This window comes from Melanerpes formicivorus, unplaced genomic scaffold, assembly GCF_026170545.1.
Source record: "Melanerpes formicivorus ecotype bairdi unplaced genomic scaffold, bMelFor1.0.p_v2 SCAF_30, whole genome shotgun sequence".
NCBI lineage: Eukaryota > Metazoa > Chordata > Aves > Piciformes > Picidae > Melanerpes > Melanerpes formicivorus.
In genome coordinates this window covers 8,071,173-8,090,442 of record NW_027142382.1, presented here as the reverse complement: position 1 = coordinate 8,090,442, position 19,270 = coordinate 8,071,173, and the positions used below count along the sequence as shown (strand labels likewise).

At 45.3% G+C, this 19,270-nt stretch overlaps 1 protein-coding gene across 1 annotated transcript in view; it reads left to right on the top strand.

The window, feature by feature from the left end:
- ABCG1 (ATP binding cassette subfamily G member 1) overlaps nucleotides 1–19,270 on the top strand; it is a 76,198-nt gene that overhangs the window by 48,851 nt on the left and 8,077 nt on the right. Inside the window, exons 6-14 of the mRNA XM_068155215.1 lie at nucleotides 7,582–7,727; nucleotides 8,420–8,543; nucleotides 9,458–9,572; nucleotides 11,042–11,190; nucleotides 11,370–11,471; nucleotides 14,140–14,308; nucleotides 15,483–15,583; nucleotides 16,037–16,195; nucleotides 17,562–17,680. Of these exons, the coding sequence (XP_068011316.1) occupies nucleotides 7,582–7,727; nucleotides 8,420–8,543; nucleotides 9,458–9,572; nucleotides 11,042–11,190; nucleotides 11,370–11,471; nucleotides 14,140–14,308; nucleotides 15,483–15,583; nucleotides 16,037–16,195; nucleotides 17,562–17,680 (1,184 nt within the window). The remainder of the gene's footprint in view (nucleotides 1–7,581; nucleotides 7,728–8,419; nucleotides 8,544–9,457; nucleotides 9,573–11,041; nucleotides 11,191–11,369; nucleotides 11,472–14,139; nucleotides 14,309–15,482; nucleotides 15,584–16,036; nucleotides 16,196–17,561; nucleotides 17,681–19,270) is intronic.

Here is a 19,270-nt window from a genome sequence, read left to right as displayed (position 1 = left end):
TGGACATGAGAAAGTTGTGATCTGCTGTTTCAGGAATATGAGAGACTTTGTCCTCTTCCACAGATGCCAATTGAATTAATATTTTCATAGAATGGCATAGGTTGCAAGGGACCTTAGAGATCATCTACTCCAACCTCCCCACCATGAACAGGGACCCCTCTCAACTAGACTTATCTTGTCAAGGCCTCATCCAACTTGGCCACCATGAACAGGGACCCCTCTCAACTAGACTTATCTTGTCAAGGCCTCATCCAACTTGGCCATAAACACCACCAAGGAGGAGGCATCCACAACATCCCTGGGCAGCCTATTCCAGAGTCCCACCACCCTCATACAGAAGAACCTCTTCCTAAGATCCCCTTCTTCTTAAGACCTACTCTCCCTCAGCTTAAAACCATTCCCTCATGTCCTATTGGCTAGACACCCTTATGAAAAGTCCCCTGCCAGGCTTCCTGTAGGATCCCTCCAGGTTTTGGAAGGCAGCTATAAGCTCCCTCTGGAGTCTTCTCTAGGCTGAACACCCCCAGCTCCCTCAGCCTGTGTTCATAACAGAGATGGTCCAGACCTTGGATCATCTTTGTGGCATTCCTCTTTTTTGTCTGATGGTAACCCAAACTTAACTCATTGGACTTAATCATTTAAGAGGCGTCTCTTATTCTGGTAAAAGATACCTCTGACAGTAGTTGACATGATTCTCGAGTAGAGGTTTGTAATGGAGAAGGTGAAACTGCTCCTGACTCACCTGGTAGGAAATATGCCCTTTGCCTGAAATGTGAAAACTATGGCAGCTTCAAAGGTAGGGCAACCATTTTTGTGGCTGTCTTTTATCTGTCTTTGTTTCCAAATTGGAACATTTGGCATTTCTGCAATCTCAGATAATCCTTGAAAATCAGAGAACTCCAGAGAGGGAAACTTAGAGAAATCAACATACATTCAATATAACTTAAGATTGCTTTGATTCTCAAGTACTGTTTTTAAATAAGCTCAACAGTTTTAGGAGGTTTTTTTAATTGAAAATTACATATTTTTTTAGAAACAGCTGTTAAATTTTGTTGGTACTTAGAAAGTCTTAATTCATTTACACTTTAGGAAGTTAGGCCAATCAAGTCAATTCACTTGTTCACACTTCCACTGTAATTACAAACAGCTCTTTGAGGAAAAACCTGTGCTGTCTGCATTTATTCAGCACATGCTAGAAGGAAAGGAGTTTTCTGGTTAGTGTTAACGGCCTGTGCTGGACTAGATTATTAATGTTATTGTTGTGAATTGTCAATTGTTTATCATACATACATCTTACTAACTTATGCACTTGTGTTAGCAAGAATACAGGTGCTTGTTTAAAACAGGCACAGGTGAAAAATCCCCCAGTGAAACACAATTTATCATTCTAGCTGGCCTAGCTTGTGTTGCCCATGTCCTTAGTATTGCTCCGACAAGTAAATGGAAAGGGAATGGAATGGAATAGAATAGAATAGAATAGAATAGAATAGAATAGAATAGAATAGAATAGACCAGACCAGACCAGACCAGACCAGACCAGGTTGGAAGAGACCTTCAAGATCATCATGTCCAACCTATCATCCAACACCACCTAATCAACTAAACCATGCAACCAAGCACCCTATCAAGTCTCCTGAACACCTCCAGTGATGGTGACTCCACCATGTCCTCGGGCAGCCCATCCCAATGGACAATCACTCTCTCTGTGTAAAACTTCCTCCTGACCTCCAGCCTCAGGTGCAGCCTGAGACTGTGTCCTCTTGTTCTGGTGCTGGCTGCCTGGGAGAAGAGACCATCATCCGCCTGACTACAAGCTCCCTTCAGGTAGTTGTAGAGAGCAATAAGGTCACCCCTGAGTCTCCTCTTCTCCAGGCTAAGCAACCCCAGCTCCCTCAGCCTCTCCTCATAGGGCTTGTGTTCCAAACCCTCACCAACTTTGTGGCCCTTCTCTGGACTCATTCCAGCAAGTCAACATCCTTCCTAAACTGAGGGGCCCAGAACTGGACACAGTGCTCGAGGTGCGACCTAACCAGTGCAGTGTACAGGGGCAGAATGACCTCCCTGCTCCTGCTGGCCACACTGTTCCTGGTGCAGGCCAGGATGCCATTGGCCCTCTTGGCTGCCTGGGCACACTGCAGGCTCATGTTCAGCCTACCATCAACCAGTACCCTCAGGTCCCTCTCTGGCTGGCTGCTCTCCAGCCACTCTGACCCCAGCCTGTAGCACTGCATGGGGTTGCTGTGGCCAATGTGTAAAACCCGGTACTTGGATGTGTTCAATCTCCTGCCCTTGGACTCTGCCCGTCTGTCCAGGTAGTTGTGCTCTTCGCTCTGAGGAGGAGGGTTAGTGGGTTTTGTTCCTTTTTTATTCCCTTTCACTGAGATAGGGAAACCAAAATCAAGGTAAGTGAAGATTCAGTCACTGATTGGTCTAACCAATTGTACTGGTTTAAGTTGACTGGCCCCACTACAAATGATGAGAGATGGAGGATAGGGATACCCACCCCATGCAGTGGCACAGTGCAAGCTGGGTACTATATTCTACACCATGCTAACATCATACTCTCTGCATGGCAAGAAGGGTGTTGTCTGGGGCTTATGGGACTTGAAGTATATTCTAGAGCTTGTAAAGCTTCCTGTTCCAGATTTGTTGTGGTTTCTCCTCCCCCACTCCCTGGATTCTGGGCAGGGGTGTGCCTCTTTCTTCTGCTTTTTTTTTGTTTTTGGTTAGATTTGGGTTTGGTTTGGTTTGGGTTTTAGTTGCAGCAGTTCATGTTTTGTTGGTTCCCCTGCTGCTGTGTACACCAGAATTTCCTGCTTTGTTTTGTGCAATCTGATATTGCTGCAATGGAGTAGTGAATTGTCCTTAACTAACATCTCTACCTCGTGGGTCCCTTTTTCCTCCTGTCTTGGTTGGGGGTCTTGTGAGAGCAGGTTGTGTTAACCAATTTTTACTGTGTCTGGACTTCATTTCTGCCTTTTAAGAGGTGGATCTTTTTTATGGTAGGAGCAACATAGCTTGGATTCACCCATTTTTATGTCCCTGTTTGTACTGATGCCAAAGAGCTTTTTTCCTCATGGCTACCAGGCCAGATCTATAATCACTGAAACAGAAAATTCAGTTTGGGATTGTTCTCCTTCTGTTGTGAAGACCCTGGGACAAGCTGTGCCCTCCTGAGGCTGTGCCTTGAGGAAATCCTGAACATTTCAGAGTAGGTGTGACAACTGAACTGACTCTGAGGAGAATAAAAACATCTGAAATCAGTGTCCACTCTTTGAAGAGTGGACTGTGAGGAACAGATGAGATAAGAGCAGGTCATTGCTCTGTAAAAAGCACTGATTTTTGTTACAATTCACCAGTTCCTTGTCAAGACGGCCTAGACATTCTGTTGAAAGAAGCTTTTTGGTTTCACAGTGTAGTAACTGTAAAACTCTTAAATATTGGTGCCATATCCAGGGAGTGTTATAGAAGAGCTGATTTTCACTCCACGCTCACAGTCAAGGCTTCCTTACTGAGACAGATCGTGTAAGACAAATAAGTCAACTTTGGGTCAAAATAGTAAATCATGGACTGTTAAGCCCCACTGAATGTAATAAATATTTTTTTCATCAATACCCTTAGTTGCAGGAGGGAATACCATAAGGAACAGGTCAGCAGCTAGAGTCAACGCGTGGCTTAGAGGCTTGGTGCAGCCAAAAGAATTTTGGGTTTTTCGATCTTGAAAAACTTTCTACTGCAGCAGCTCAGTTGGCAACAGATGGAGCACATCTGTCCCAGAGGAGGGGAAAGGTCACAGTATACGAGAATGGCCTGTCCCCCAAAGGGAAAAAGATTCTAGGAAGGGAATTGGCAGGTCTCATTGACAAGGCTTTAAACTAGTTTCAAAGGGGGAAGGGGCTGAAACCAGTCCCCTCAGGCAGGAGCCTGGGGGTGATAAGGTAGAGCCAGAGGTGAAACCAGCAGCTCAGCTGAAGTGCATGTACACTAATGCACAAAGCATGGGTAACAAACAAGAGGAGCTGGAAGCCTTGCTGCAGCAGGAAAGATATGATGTAGTTGCCATCACAGAGACGTGGTGGGACGACTCACATGACTGGAGCACTGCAATTGATGGCTACAGGCTCTTCAGGAGAGACAGGCAAAGAAGAAGGGGTGGAGGGGTGGCCCTGTACATCAGGGAGGCACTAGATGCCATTGAGCTGGAGATCAGGGACCATCAGGTTGAGTGCTTGTGGGTGAGAATTAGAGGGAAGACCAGCAGGGCAGACATCCTGTTTGGAGTCTGTTATAGACCACCCAACCAGGAGGAAGATGTTGATGAAGCATTCTATAGGCAGCTTAGGGCTGTCTCAACATCGCCTGACCTTGTTCTCATGGGCGACTTCAACCTGCCTGACATCTGCTGGGATCTCAACACAGCACAGAGGAGGCAGTCCAGGAGGTTCTTAGAGTGCATGGAGGACAGCTTCTTATCCCAGGTGCTGTGAGAGCCTACCAGGGGTAAGGCTATGCTTGACCTCCTCTTCACCAACAGGGAAGGGCTGGTGGGGATGTGGTGGTCGGAGGGTGTTTAGGGGCCATGACCTCCTCTTCACCAACAGGGAAGGGCTGGTGGGGATGTGGTGGTCGGAGGGTGTTTGGGGGCCATGACCTCCTCTTCACCACTAGAGAAGGGCTGGTGGGTGATGTGGTGGTTGGAGGGTGTTTGGGGTCCAGTGACCACGAGATAATTGAATTCTCATTATTTGGTCAAGCTAAGAGGGGCAGCAAGAAGACCTCCACTCTGGACTGCCGGAGGGCGGACTTCAGGCGACTCAAGGAACTAACTCAGAGGGTTCCTTGGGATAAAGCCCTTAAAAACAAAGGGGTCCAGGAGAGCTGGACCTGCTTCAAGGAAGAACTGTTGAAGGCGCAGGGACAGGCTGTGCCAATGTGCCGGAAGATGAGCCGCTGGGGCAGACGGCCAGCCTGGATGGGTAATGAACTTTTAATGGAACTAAGGGAAAAAAAGAGGGTGTATCATCTTTGGAAGAAAGGTGAGGCAACCCATGGAATATTTAAGGATGTTGCTAGGTCATGTAGGAAGAAAATTAGGGAGGCAAAAGCACATTTGGAGCTTAGCCTGGCCTCTGCTGTGAAGGACAACAAAAAGTCCTTCTATAAATACATTAATAGCAAGAGGAAGGGCAAGGACAACCTCCACTCCTTGGTGGACACTGAGGGGGACGTTGTGACAAGGGATGAGGAAAAGGCAGAGATACTTAACACCTTCTTTGCCTCAATTTTTACTAGCAGGACAGAATGTCTTCCAGACAGCTGGCCTCCAGAGCTGGCAGAAGGAGCCAGGGAGCTGCATAGTTTCCCTCTGTTCCAGGAGGAGGGGGTAGTTGGAGATCTTCTGAGCTGCTTGGATCCCCACAAGTCCATGGGAGCAGATGGGATCCATCCTAGGGTGCTGAGAGAGCTGGCAGATGAGCTGGCCAAGCCACTCTCCATCATTTTTCAGCAGTCCTGGCTCACTGGAGAGGTCCCAGAGGACTGGAAGCTGGCCAACGTGGTGCCCATCCACAAGCAGGGCTGGTTGGATGAGCCAGGGAATTACAGGCCTGTCAGCCTGACCTCAATGCCAGGCAAGATCATGGAACAGGTCATCCTGAGTGCAATCACACAGCACTTAGAGGATGGCCAAGGGATCAGGCCCAGCCAGCATGGATTTAGGAAGGGCAGGTCCTGCCTGACCAACCTGATCTCCTTCTATGATCAGGTGACTGCCTGGTGGATGTGGGGATGTCTGTGGATCTAATCTACCTGGACCTCAGCAAGGCCTTTGACACTGTCCCCCACAGCAAACTGCTGGCCAAGCTGTCAGCCCCTGGCTTGGATGGGAGCACACTGCGATGGGTTAGGAACTGGCTGGAGGCTGAGCCCAGAGAGTGGTGGTGAATGGTGCCACATCCAGCTGGCAGCCAGTCACTAGTGGTGTGCCCCAAGGATCAGTGCTTTATTGATGATCTTCATTGATGATCTGGATGAGGACATTGAGTCCATCATCAATAAATTTGCTGACGACACCAAGCTGGGGGCAGGAGTTGATCTGCTGGAGGGTAGAGAGGCTCTGCAGAGGGACCTCGACAGGCTGGAGAGATGGACAGAGTCCAAGGGCATGAGATTGAACACATCCAAGTACCGGGTTCTGCACATTGGCCACAACAACCCCATGCAGTGCTACAGGCTGGGGTCAGTCTGGCTGGAGAGTGGCCAGGCAGAGAGGGACCTGGGGGTACTGGTTGATGGTAGGCTGAACATGAGCCTGCAGTGTGCCCAGGCAGCCAGGAGGGCCAATGGCATCCTGGCCTGCATCAAGAGCAGTGTGGCCAGCAGGAGCAGGGAGGTCATTCTGCCCCTGTACACTGCACTGGTTAGGCCACACCTTTAGTTCTGTGTCCAGTTCTGGGCCCCTCAGTTTAGGAAGGAGGTTGACTTGCCCAGAGAAGGGCAACAAAGTTGGTGAGGGGCTTGGAACACAAGCCCTATGAGGAGAGACTGAGGGAGCTGGGGCTGCTTAGCCTGGAGAAGAGGAGACTCAGGGGTGACCTTATTGCTCTCTACAACTACCTTAAGGGAGGTTGTAGGCAGGTGGATGTTGGTCTCTACCGTGATTGAGAGATGGAGACAAAGCTTGGTGCAAGCAAAGTGTCTACTTTATTGTACAAAGTCTTTCCTTTATATAGGCTAACATAATCAATAACAACTAGTGATTGGTAATTAGATGTGTCTGTCTGACAGTTACAGACTCATGACTGGCTGCTGAGAAAATGCCAGGGAGCACACATTGCCCGGGCAGTTGTTAGACAAAAGGGAAACGATCAAGCATCTCTTATCTAAGTTCAGAGAGGAGACAAAAGACTCTCTTGCAATGTTTACCAGCTCTTATTTCCAGGTGGCTTCCTGAGTCACAGTGGCCGTTGGTAATCAGCTAAAGGCTTTTTTCTCTCTACATAGCTGCAGTTTGTTCCCAAGGTCTGTGGCCTACAAGGGCTAAAACATTTCCTTCTATCAGCTGAGCATTGCTTGAGGTTCTACTTCCTAAATTCAGTGTGTCAGGTCTCTTCTCCCAGGCAGCCAGTACCAGAACAAGAGGACACAGTCTCAGGCTGCGCCAGGGGAGGTTTAGGTTGGATGTTGGGAAGAAGTTCTATACAGAGAGAGTGATTGCCCATTGGAATGGGCTGCCTGGGGAGGTGGTGGAATCACCATCATTGGAGGTGTTCAGGAGGAGACTTGATGGGGTACTTGGTGCCATGGGTTAGTTGTTTAGGTGGTGTTGGATTGGTTGATGGGTTGGACACGGTGATCTTGAAGGTCTCTTCCAACCTGGTCTATTCTATTCTATTCTATTCTATTCTATTCTATTCTATTCTATTCTATTCTATTCTATTCTATTCTTTTCACTATATAGAAAGACATTGATGTGTGGATGGTGAAACAGTCATGAGCTATTTTACATTCTCTGACAATCAGTAAAGAGGTTTTTCTTTTGTGCTAAAAAATTAAATGATGCATTACTGTGTTTCCTTCTAGGTAAAGGAAATATTGACAGCCCTAGGTTTGCTGACCTGTGCCAATACAAGGACTGGGAGTCTTTCTGGAGGCCAGAGAAAGCGTCTTGCCATTGCTTTGGAGCTGGTGAACAATCCCCCTGTGATGTTTTTTGATGAGCCAACCAGGTACTTCAAGGTCAAAAAAGAAAGATAGACACATATTGCTTTAGATAGTAGAAGAGTGCTGCAGATGGGTTATTCACCATTAAATCCTTGGGATAGGCTCATTTTGTGTTGCCTCCAAGTACTGAATAAGGCCAAAAGAGATAATTTATTTGGGTACTTGGGTCACTGATGTAACTGCCAGACCATGGGATTGTAAATGATTTTTAAGGGAGAAGCAAAGTGATCAGGAAGGAAGAGGAATATATTTCCACATTGTGGTGTGAGGTTTGTTTTGCTTTTGTTTTTTTTTCCAAGCAAAGTTAGCTTCAATATTAGCATTTTAAAATGTGACTTTTAATAATGAATGGAGCATATTTAGAATCAAATTCTGTGATCAGTCTAGGAGGGGAGGCTGAGAGAGCTATGAATATGGATCTGTTTATTAAAGTTGGGAGGATTTAAGTCTGCAGTCCTAAAATGTAGAAGTCCCTTAAGGGAGCTTTGAGAATACTCTGTTTTTCATTCTCAGGCATGCTTCCAACTTAATTAAAAGACTGATGGAGAAATGCAAGTATAAGGTTGACATGTGATGAAATGAAACTCCTCAGCTTTATAAAAGGATCATAGTGAATGACAAAAGTAGCAAATACTTGTGCTAGTTTTGAGGGATGCCTATGAGCCTGTAGATAACAGACTGTTTCCTTTTTATTTAGTGGCTTGGATAGTGCATCGTGTTTTCAGGTTGTCTCCCTGATGAAGGCTTTAGCCCAGGGTGGCAGGTCCATCATCTGCACGATTCACCAGCCCAGCGCTAAACTGTTCGAGTTGTTTGATCAGGTATTATTCTCAAGCTCTTTCTTTTCATCTGTGATATAGGTAGGTTATATTTTCAAGACTACGTTCTTTTAAGTAAAACCAGGAATAATTCTAGTTTATGGTTCCAAACCAACCAAATAAATAAATAAATAAGAGCAAAATGCACTTTCCCCCCAGTGTCGGCAGTGTTGCTAGTACACGTTCTTATCCTGGCTCTATGGGTTTAAATTCAGATTATATTCATGTGAAATAAAATAATAATTGAAAGGAATTGTCAGTTGAAGATCTTTTCACCAACCTAACAGCAGAATGCATGTTCAGGTTAGATTTAAATTTACTTTAATCTCATTAGGAGGTTTGAATTAAACCTGTGAGAGCTAAGAGAAAACCTACTGCTACACCATAGGTGAACAAGCTCTTGCAGACTGCCAGGCAAGGAGATGTATTTGAAGTCAGTAGTGTAGCTATAAGTAAGACTAACCAAACTGCTAATCATTACTGTGCTGTTACACCTCTCCTTCCATTTCTGCATTCACCAGTGGCATCTCCCAGCCCAAAATATACATAACATGTGGACACTGGATGGCTTGGCTCTACACTTTCTTGCCTATTTTCAGCAAGGAAAATGGAGTTAGTCTGTTTCTCTTTTAATGTACTTTGAGTCCTGGAGGGAATGTTTGCAGAATTCAAACTTCATGCATTTAGTTTTCCATTAGTTGTAATTCCATGCAAAGGTCTTTCCCAGTTGTTACAAATCTTTCCAAAATGTTTGTCCCAAAGGGATAAGAAGAGATCATTAGGTTCATGTATGGCTGCCATACAGATAGCAGCTTCAAATATTTTGATGCTATTTAACCATTTTTTAATGTGGCTATTATTATTATTATTACTATTATTATTATATTGATTTTTCTTTCCCTTGCCTTGTTTTCCAGCTCTATGTTTTAAGTCAAGGTCAATGCATTTACCGTGGGAAGGTACTAAACTTAGTCCCTTACTTGAGAGACTTGGGTTTGAATTGCCCAACCTATCACAATCCAGCAGATTTTGGTAAGGACAACTTGCATAGTTTATTTATTGTGTATTTGATTCGCACCTTCAGGTTAATGGTGGCCATGTAGTGTTTCACACTTCTGTTCATGCATACATAATATGTGCATGTCTACATGCATGTACCAGAACTCAAAATAAAAATTCTTCTTCTGAGTAATTTGAATGCCATCTAGTGGTAAAGTTTAGTGACTATTTCTCTCCAGTGGAAGTTCAGGTCCAAGAAATTCAAGGTATTCTTCAGTGTTTCATAGTAAGGAATCTTAGTGGCTCTTTGAAGAGCTTCAGTATTCATTTTTTTTGGTCTTGAGCAATACCACTAAGGTATCATCTGCTAACAGCATTGAAAACACATCCAAGTGCCGGGTTCTGCACATTGGCCACAACAACCCCATGCAGTGCTACAGGCTGGGGTCAGAGTGGCTGGAGAGCAGCCAGGCAGAGAGGGACCTGGGGGTACTGGTCGATGGTAGGCTGAACATGAGCCTGCAGTGTGCCCAGGCAGCCAAGAGGGCCAATGGCATCCTGGCCTGCATCAGGAACAGTGTGGCCAGCAGGAGCAGGGAGGTCATTCTGCCCCTGTACACTGCACTGGTTAGGCCACACCTCGAGTCCTGTGTCCAGTTCTGGGCCCCTCAGTTTAGGAAGGAGGTTGACTTGCTGGAACGAGTCCAGAGAAGAGCAACAAAGTTGGTGAGGGGTTTGGAACACAAGCCCTATGAGGAGAGGCTGAGGGAGCTGGGGTTGCTTAGCCTGGAGAAGAGGAGACTCAGGGGTGACCTTATCACTCTCTACAACTACCTGAAGGGAGGTTGTAGACAGGCGGATGATGGTCTCTTCTCCCAGGCAGCCAGTACCAGAACAAGAGGACACAGTCTGAGGCTGCGCCAGGGGAGGTTCAGGTTGGATGTTAGGAAGAAGTTCTACGCAGAAAGAGTGATTGCGCTATGGAATGGGTTGCCTGGGGAGGTGGTGGAGTCGCCGTCATTGAAGGTGTTCAGGAGGAGACTTGATGGGGTGCTTGGTGCCATGGGTTAGCTGTTTGGGTGGGTTGGATTGGTTGATGGGTTGGACACGATGATCTTGAAGGTCTCTTCCAACCTGGTTTGGTTTATTCTAATAAAGGTTTATTCTAATAAAATCTTTTCATTGTTGGTTGCTAACTCCAAAGAAGTGAGACCATAGAAGTAGACTCTTGTAATTTTTTTTATTACCATGGCTGTCCATACTCCCTGCCATTTCATTAAGATGGTCTGTTTAACTTCCAGGATTAAGAGAACTCTCTGAAGATTTAGAGGACGATGCATTCAATTATGTGTGTATACACATGCATTTCCATGTGGCATTTCAGAGCCTGCTCTAGACAAAATTCTTGTGTCTGTCAATGCTACAGAATCCAGAGAGTCTAATAATAAGGCTTGTGACTAGTCAGTAGTGTAGACCACTAACTTACCTTCTGGTTTTTGTAGTAATGGAAGTAGCATCTGGCGAATATGGAGACCAGAATGGCCGTCTGGTAAGGGCAGTACGGGAGAGGATATGTGACACTGACTACAAGAGAGATGTTGGTGGTGAGAATGAGTTGAATCCCTTCCTCTGGCACCGGCCTTCTGAAGAGGTATTTTGTACATCACAACTAGTATGCATGGCTTGAGGAGAGGGAGGAAGGGAATTTAAATCCTCAGTCAATGGAGGAGGTTTCTGGGCACATTCAGCTGATGAGAATGGGGTTTTGTAAATGAAAACTAAGCAAGATACAGCAAAGAAAGAAGTTTATTCTTTTATGTGTTTTCGCAGGATTCTTCCTCCACAGAAGGCTGCCACAGCTTCTCTGCCAGCTGCCTAACCCAGTTCTGTATCCTCTTCAAAAGAACTTTTCTCACCATCATGAGAGATTCGGTAAGACTGCCCGTATAATAACTTCTGTAGGCAAAAGATCTATTCAGTTGGTTATGAGGTAGTGTAATACCCCTTCAAAGTCCTCTCCAGCAGCCCGTGCATGGAGGTCATGACAGAATTTCAAAGGAGACTGATCTTTCAGTGTTGCAGTTAAATGTATTTGTCTTCATGGTGAACAACAGTTTTCTTCAGAGGCACTCAGAAGGAGCTGGCCTAAAAATCTAAAGCTTTAATCCCCTCTGTGCTGGAAGGCCCCTTCTACGGTTATATATGCTACTAAAAAGAGAGAAGTTGTACTGATATGCCACAGAATTCATTTTGCCAGATAATCGAGGGTTGCAGAGAGAATAATTTCTCTGTGATGCAAGGTTAACATTTAAAGTCTTTATTTTTGAAACAGAATACAGGTAACTAAAATTTTTTGCTTCTCTGAAAAGGGAACATTCCTGTTTTCATGCATTTAATCTCAAGATGAATTAAGTATCAAATTAAACTTCTCCACTCCCAAGGGGAAAACTCTATCTTTGACCTTTTTGCTTAAAAAATAGACAACCCCTTCAAAATCCCATTACATTTCTTGGGTGCATAGTTTGCATTAACAAAATGCAATGACACTGGGGGTTTTTTTTATACTCAGGAAAGTTCTTATCTCTAGTTGTTTGTGAATTTAAGAGAGAAGACTACTTGAATTCTCTGATGTTTTGAAATGTCCTCTAGATAGGATTTACCCTTCATTAACAAGCACGAGTTAAGGAGATGAGCTTCCTGAGCCAGACTTTGCATGCACATCTGTCCAAGGATCCCACCCACCTGCAAAATAATTGGTAGTGGTTGGCCAAGTGCTTTTCTCTGTGGTAAATCTGCAATTGCAAAAATCCAAGGAGAGTTTGTTTGCTGCTTTTTCTGCATGTTGGAATATTGTCTGTGTTTTACATAAATATATATTCATGATACAACTGTCCTTAGAAAAGGGGAAAGACAGGCAATATATCTATACTAGTGAGCTCATGGTGGACTCAAATGAGGTAGTTTGGAAACCAAAAGCAGTTAAACCACAGGCTGAGAGAGCTGGGGCTGTTCACCATGGAGAACAGAAGGCTTTGGGGAGACCCTATAGCAGCCTTCCAGTACCTCAAGAAAGCTGAGGAGAGACTATTTACAAAGGCCTGTAGTGATAGGGCGAGGGGCAATGGTTTTAAATGAGAGAAGAGTAGGTGTAGATTGGACATTAGAAAGAATCTCTTTACTGTGAGGGTGGTGGAACCCTGAAACACATTGCCCAGGGTTGTGATAGAGGTCCCTGGAGATGTGACCATCCAAGGTCAAGCTTGATGGGGCTCTGAACAACCTGATCTAGTTGGGGATGCCTTGTTTATTGCAGAGGTGTTGGAGTAAATGACCTTTAGAGGTCACTTCCAACCTAGTGCATTCTGTGTTTCTATGTGGAGCTCAGCATGAGTTATCCTTGTGACAGAGTAAGCTGAGCCTCAGATGCTGCAGCTATGCTGCTTTTCCCTGAACTCAGGCAGTTATCTCTTTAGGATTTCCAATGTAGACATGTCTACACAGAGCTACATGCCTGGAGAAAACCTACTGGACCATTGTGTCCAGGCCTCTGCTGCCAGATAATCACAGAGTTCCTTCTGAAAGGGGAACAAACTATGCTGAGTGCCATATTAAAAGCAATCAGCTCTTTTCCCCACTTCTGTGGTTGGGAAGATATGGCAGAACCGTGCAATTGTAGTGGTTATGAAACTTCAACTCATTTCCATTTGTTGTTTTGCCAGAACATTTCTTTGCCATGACTTCTTCTCCCTTGCTCTTACACATTGTAGAGCATTTGTCACTCAAGGGTGAATTAAGTTGTTGAATTTTGCCTTCTTGGAATCTGGAATAGTTTTCACATCTGGTCTAGTACCAAGTATTTGGTCAAAAATAAATTGACATGTTCATGTGGGAGGGCTTTTGTAATCTAAAATGTACATACAGCTTCACATTCTCCATGTTGCACAGCTGGGCAGTCCGAATGTCTCTAGTACAGTTAGAGAGCCTTTCCCAGAGGTGTGTGAGTGCTAGCCATGGATCAGATGGTCTTACCATATTTGCCTAGGGGAAACTAACTTATTTTGTGATGCATAGGCTGAAGAACATAAGCTGTTTCTTCCTGCTCAGCTGTAAAGGCTTGCAGTTGTTCTAATGTTACTATTTCTTTTGTTCTTCCATACCTTTTGCAGTAATGCTGTGTTGCAGAGAAGGCACAGAAGGGTAATTTATGCCTGATTAAATTAGTTTGGTCTTTACAAGCCTGAAATAACTTTTCTGCCTCTCTTCTCTGGGAATTTTATCTTCTAGTGAGAAGGAAAGTCTCCTCCTGGTAAATGAGGGCCAGTGGCTCCGTGACACTGTCAGTAAGATTTGAGGTTGCAGCATTTGCAGTTTCTGCCTGTGTTTGCAGGAAGAAATGTTCTGTACTGTAACAACTGCTGACTGACACTGGGAAGCTCATTACAAGCAGTTTTCCTTAGCTGAAGCCCCGTTTGCCAGTAGGACATGAACATTTCTAAGTTCTTCTGGACAAAAATGCTGCTTCTCTGCAATCTGAATATCTAACTTCAGTCACATTGCCGTTGTTTTTGAATCAGAAGGACAACTCTTTCTTTGCTTGTAGGTCCTGACGCACTTGCGCATCACCTCACACATCGGCGTTGGGCTGCTCATCGGCTTGCTCTACTTAGGCATTGGCAATGAAGCTAAGAAAGTCCTCAGCAACTCTGGGTTCCTCTTTTTTTCCATGTTGTTCCTTATGTTTGCTGCTCTCATGCCAACTGTCCTTACATGTGAGTACCAGTCATAATGTTGCATCAATGGATAAGGAGATTGCAGTAAACTGGGAGGGTGTTGTGTGGTGGCTTGGCCCTGGCTGGCAGCCAGATGCCCACCAAAGCCACTCTATCACTCCCATTGAGGGAAAATACAACCAAAGGCCTGTGAGTCAAGACAGAAACAATTGAATAAAATGAAAAGCCAAAGCAAAGGCTGTGTGTGGAAGCAAGAGCAAACAAAGATGTTATTCCCTACTTCCCATCAGCAGATGATGTTTGGCCAGTGCCCAGGAAGCAGGGCTTCAATACGTGTAGTGGTTGCGCTGGAGGACAGATGTCATCAATGAATGTCCCCACACTTCCTTCTTTCACTTCACTTGTATATCTGAGCTGACATTATATGGGTCAGCTGGCCTGGCTGTGTCCCCTCCAAGGATCTTGCCCACCCTTCAGTGTACTCTTGGGTTAGGGGAGTGTTGGAAAAGCACAGCCTGGGTGCTTGGCCTAGCAGCAGCCAAGACACTGCTGTGTTATAAACACCAGCTACAGCACTGCAAAACACAGCACTAGAAAGGTGCTCTGGGGAGACTTCTGAGACAGGTGTGGGGATGAATCTTGCACTCACTAAGCTGCCATGTAGAGGCAGAGATAGACTTGTCCAGTGGCAGTTTTGCCAGTGTTTCTTAACCCAGATAGTTCACTGTTTCCATCCTGGACTGGAATTTCCCATTGAGCCAGTGTCATGAGCTTGTGGTAGGTCTTAGTGGTGATGTAATAACTTCTCTAGCACTTTGAAGTCATGACTTCTGCATAAGATCAGTGGTGATCAGATATGTGCTGTCAGAAGCAAACATCTGCAGTATGGACTGTTCCATGCTTCTTCTGAGTGCTGTTACTTTGTATTCCCCGTTGGACCAAAAGGAATAACCAGGTTCTTTATGTTTTGACTGAACTTTCTGAATGAAAAGCCTCTGTAAGGGAGGTACCTAGCCTAAACGCTGAGCAACTCTTAGAGTTGAGCTCTTACATTTCTTTGCAACTCGCTGAAACCGTTGCTGGTCTGACAGAGGCCTCAGAGTCACAGCCCAGATATAGGACTGCAGCAGTGGAGCATTAGACATGGATAAACAAAGTCAGTATGTGCAACACTATTGTGCACTGATAACTTGCTAATTTGTGTTCTCTGTAGTTCCTCTTGAGATGGGAGTGTTTCTTAGAGAGCATCTGAACTACTGGTACAGCCTGAAAGCCTACTATCTCGCCAAAACCATGGCTGATGTTCCTTTTCAGGTATGTGCTCTACTCTTCAATAAAATAAGAACTACTGAAGTTTGTGGGGAGTCCACTTGCCAAGTACTGGTATTTTATCTGTTCAAATAGTGGAATATCTGTTCCTATGTGTGTGCTGAAGCTTCTGGTCAAAATCAGAAGCACCTTAAAAGTAAAGAGCAGGACTTCACAAAAGCTGAAACCTGACCCAGTTAGTGTTTTAAAAAAACAGATAGCCATCTTTGAGTTTTTTTTGCAGCAGGGGAATTGCAAAGGGCTGTAAGTGAGTGGGATCTGTTTTCTATTGCTGAAGTAGTAAGACAGATAGCACAGCCTATGGCAGATGCATTTATTCTCTTCATCTCTGTGAAAGGCTGAAAGCTGTGGATTAACTGGAACCCCCCATGCTTTGATTTTATTCAGAGCAACAGTCAATGGCTCTAATGGACTAACTCCATGTGTGTCTCCTTTCAGATCATGTTTCCTGTGGCTTACTGCAGCATTGTGTACTGGATGACTTCTCAGCCGTCTGATGCACTCCGGTTTGTCCTATTTGCAGCCTTGGGAACCATGACATCCCTGGTGGCTCAGTCACTGGGTCTTCTCATAGGTGCAGCCTCTACATCCCTCCAGGTATTGATAGTGGTGTGTGGTCTCACAGGAACCCTGCTGTCTCCTAAAACTGACTGTTTACTGTGACTGCTGCTGTGTCCCCATGCCACTTCTTGAGGCAAAGACAGGCAAAGAATTTTCTTGGTCTGATACAGCTGCTTGATTCTTCCCAGTAGCATAAAGTTAAGCAGCATATACTGAATCTGAGGCTCTGAAGTTCCTTCCCCATCTGAATGGGGCTCCTTCTGCCCCTGCTTGAGTGGATTGTCGCTTGGTATTCATCCCAGGCTGAGCAGCAGATCCTAGAAATCGCAGGACTGATGCATTTCTGTACAAAGTGGAGGTAGACCATGAGGATCAGTAGCTTAGGAAAGGGATCTTCCATGCACATAAAAAAAGATTGCAGCAGGGAAGGTAGGAAAAGGTTTGCTCAGAAACTGAGCTTCTGCAGAGGGAGGTAGAGAAGCAGCTGTTCAGACTGTCAGACTGGAGGCTGTGTAACTTCATGCTACTTCCTGACAGGAGGTGTGCTGAGGTGAACATTCCACAGCAGAACTGTTTTGTGGTATTTTTAATAACAGGTAATATTAATGTTAATATGCATTTATGCTATCAAGATTCCTGCAGTAGAAGACTTGATTCCCTCTCTGTACCACCCTGTGGAGAGTAGCATAGTGCTATTGTATAATCTCTGTGCTTCTGCTCTCTTCAGAGACAGCTGTATTGCCCTTGGCAGTATGTAGAGAGGACAGGCTAGAGCTGGGTAAGATTTGTCTTCCCCATCAAAATCTCATAGCTAGAGATGTTCCTTATCCTCCACACCATGTTTTAGGACTGATTGCAGCTGCTGTTCATGTGGAGTTAGTGAGGAAGGAGCTCTATGTGTTCTCAGTGGGGAGTGAGGAAAGATAGTATTTAGAAAGAGGAATCTCATGCCTACTGACGCAAGGGAATCACAATCCCCATCTTGGCTCTATAAAATTCTTGATGGGTTCAAGTCCTTCAGAGGACAAATCCCAGCACAGCAATAGTGTCGAGCAGTAGCAGGGTTTAGGAAGAGCGGAGGAACCCCTTTTCTTCCACTATCAGCATCTAACCTCCCCCTTACAAGAAACCATGGAGGAAAAAAATCAGGGGGTTCCTAGTGTTTGGAACTGTGGCAATGTTAGTGAGTAGGATTTAAATGACATCACTTCCCAGTGCCTAAAGAGTAAGTCTGAATTGCTTATTTGGGTTTGGCATGGAACAGAGGATTTGCCATAAGAAAGCTCTACCCTTCTAAAGGCTGGGTTCCTCACTGAAGTGAGGACATCAGATGAAAGTGCAAGTTAATTTTCATTTTGCTCTGGCCATCTGACAAGAGGCTGTTTGTTCCTTCTCTTTCCAGGTGGCCACTTTTGTGGGCCCAGTTACTGCCATCCCAGTGCTTCTCTTCTCTGGGTTTTTTGTCAGCTTTGATACCATCCCAACATACCTCCAGTGGATGTCCTACATTTCCTATGTCAGGTACTGCTGGAAATGCTGTTTTGTTTGCCTTTGCATATTCAGTTGGTTATCTTGGGTGCCAAAGAGGCCATGTTGACAGCACATTGTTTAGAGTATAAACACACCTGGGATGGGTACCACATTAGCTCACTGCATTTTGTGTTGTGTATGGTGTGAAATAAACAGGAACTTGCAGTACAGATTATTGCCCACAAATTTATGTCAGTCCCCTTGAATTCAGTGGGATTGCACAGCATGCAAATTTTCCTGAGCTTTGCATTAGTGGAGTTCTGAAATAATAGAGACAGTGTGCCTCCTTATGGAAGAAAAGGGTTTATAAATCACTTCTGTATCCTGGGTAGACTTGTTGGATAAAAACCTGATTTTAAGCCTTGGGGTAGCACTGCCACAAGAAGTGTGGGGTTTGTGTCATCTCTAATCTAAAACAGGTTTTAAAGAACCTTCTTAGCTATGCTTGTCTTTCTCACTGTCTGAGATAGCTATCCTGAGATGGGATGGTTGCCATCAGGAAACCTCTGGAGGGTAGCATGGAGGGATACAGTAGAATAGGATAGGATAGGATAGGATAGGATAGGATAGGATAGGATAGGATAGGATAGGATAGGATAGGATAGGATAGGATAGAATAGACCAGACCAGACCAGACCAGACCAGACCAGGTTGGAAGAGACCTTCAAGATCATCATGTCCAACCTATCATCCAACACCACCTAATCAACTAATCCATGCAACCAAGCACCCTGTCAAGTCTCCTCCTGAACACCTCCAGTGATGGTGACTCCACCACCTCCTCCGGCAGCCCATTCCAATGGGCAATCACTCTCTCTGTATAGAACTTCTTCCTAACGTCCAGCCTAAACCTCCCCTGGCACAGCCTGAGACTGTGTCCTCTTGTTCTGGTACTGGCTGCCTGGGAGAAGAGACCAACCTCTGCCTGTCTACAACCTCCCTTCATGTAGTTGTAGAGAGCAATAAGGTCACCCCTGAGTCTCCTCTTCTCCAGGCTAAGCAACCCCAGCTCCCTCAGTCTCTCCTCATAGGGCTTGTGTTCCAAACCCCTCACCAAGTTTGTTGCCCTTCTCTGGACTCGTTCCAGCAAGTCAACCTCCTTCCTAAACTGAGGGGCCCAGAACTGGACACAGTACTCGAGGTGTGGCCTAATCACTGCAGTGTACAGGGGCAGAATGCCCTCCCTGCTCCTGCTGGCCATACTGTTCCTGATGCAGGCCAGGATGCCATTGGCCCTCCTGGCTGCCTGGCCACAATGCAGGCTCATGTTCAGCCTACCATCAACCAGCACTCCCAGGTCCCTCTCTGCCTGGCTGCTCTCCAGCCACTCTGACCCCAGCCTGTAGCACTGCATGGGGTTGCTGTGGCCAATGTGCAGAACGCGGCACATAGCTGAAATTAGATGAGGTAAATTTTCCCATTCTCCTTTTCTCCACTCTGGCCAAGCTGTACTATTACTGAAAAAAAACCCAAGCTAAAATATGCTCTGATTTGGCAAATGAGGTCTTACAGAGAGACCTCTCAAAGATGAAGAGACAAACTCCTTGAATTAGTAGCTAGAATTCTTGATAAGCGCTTATG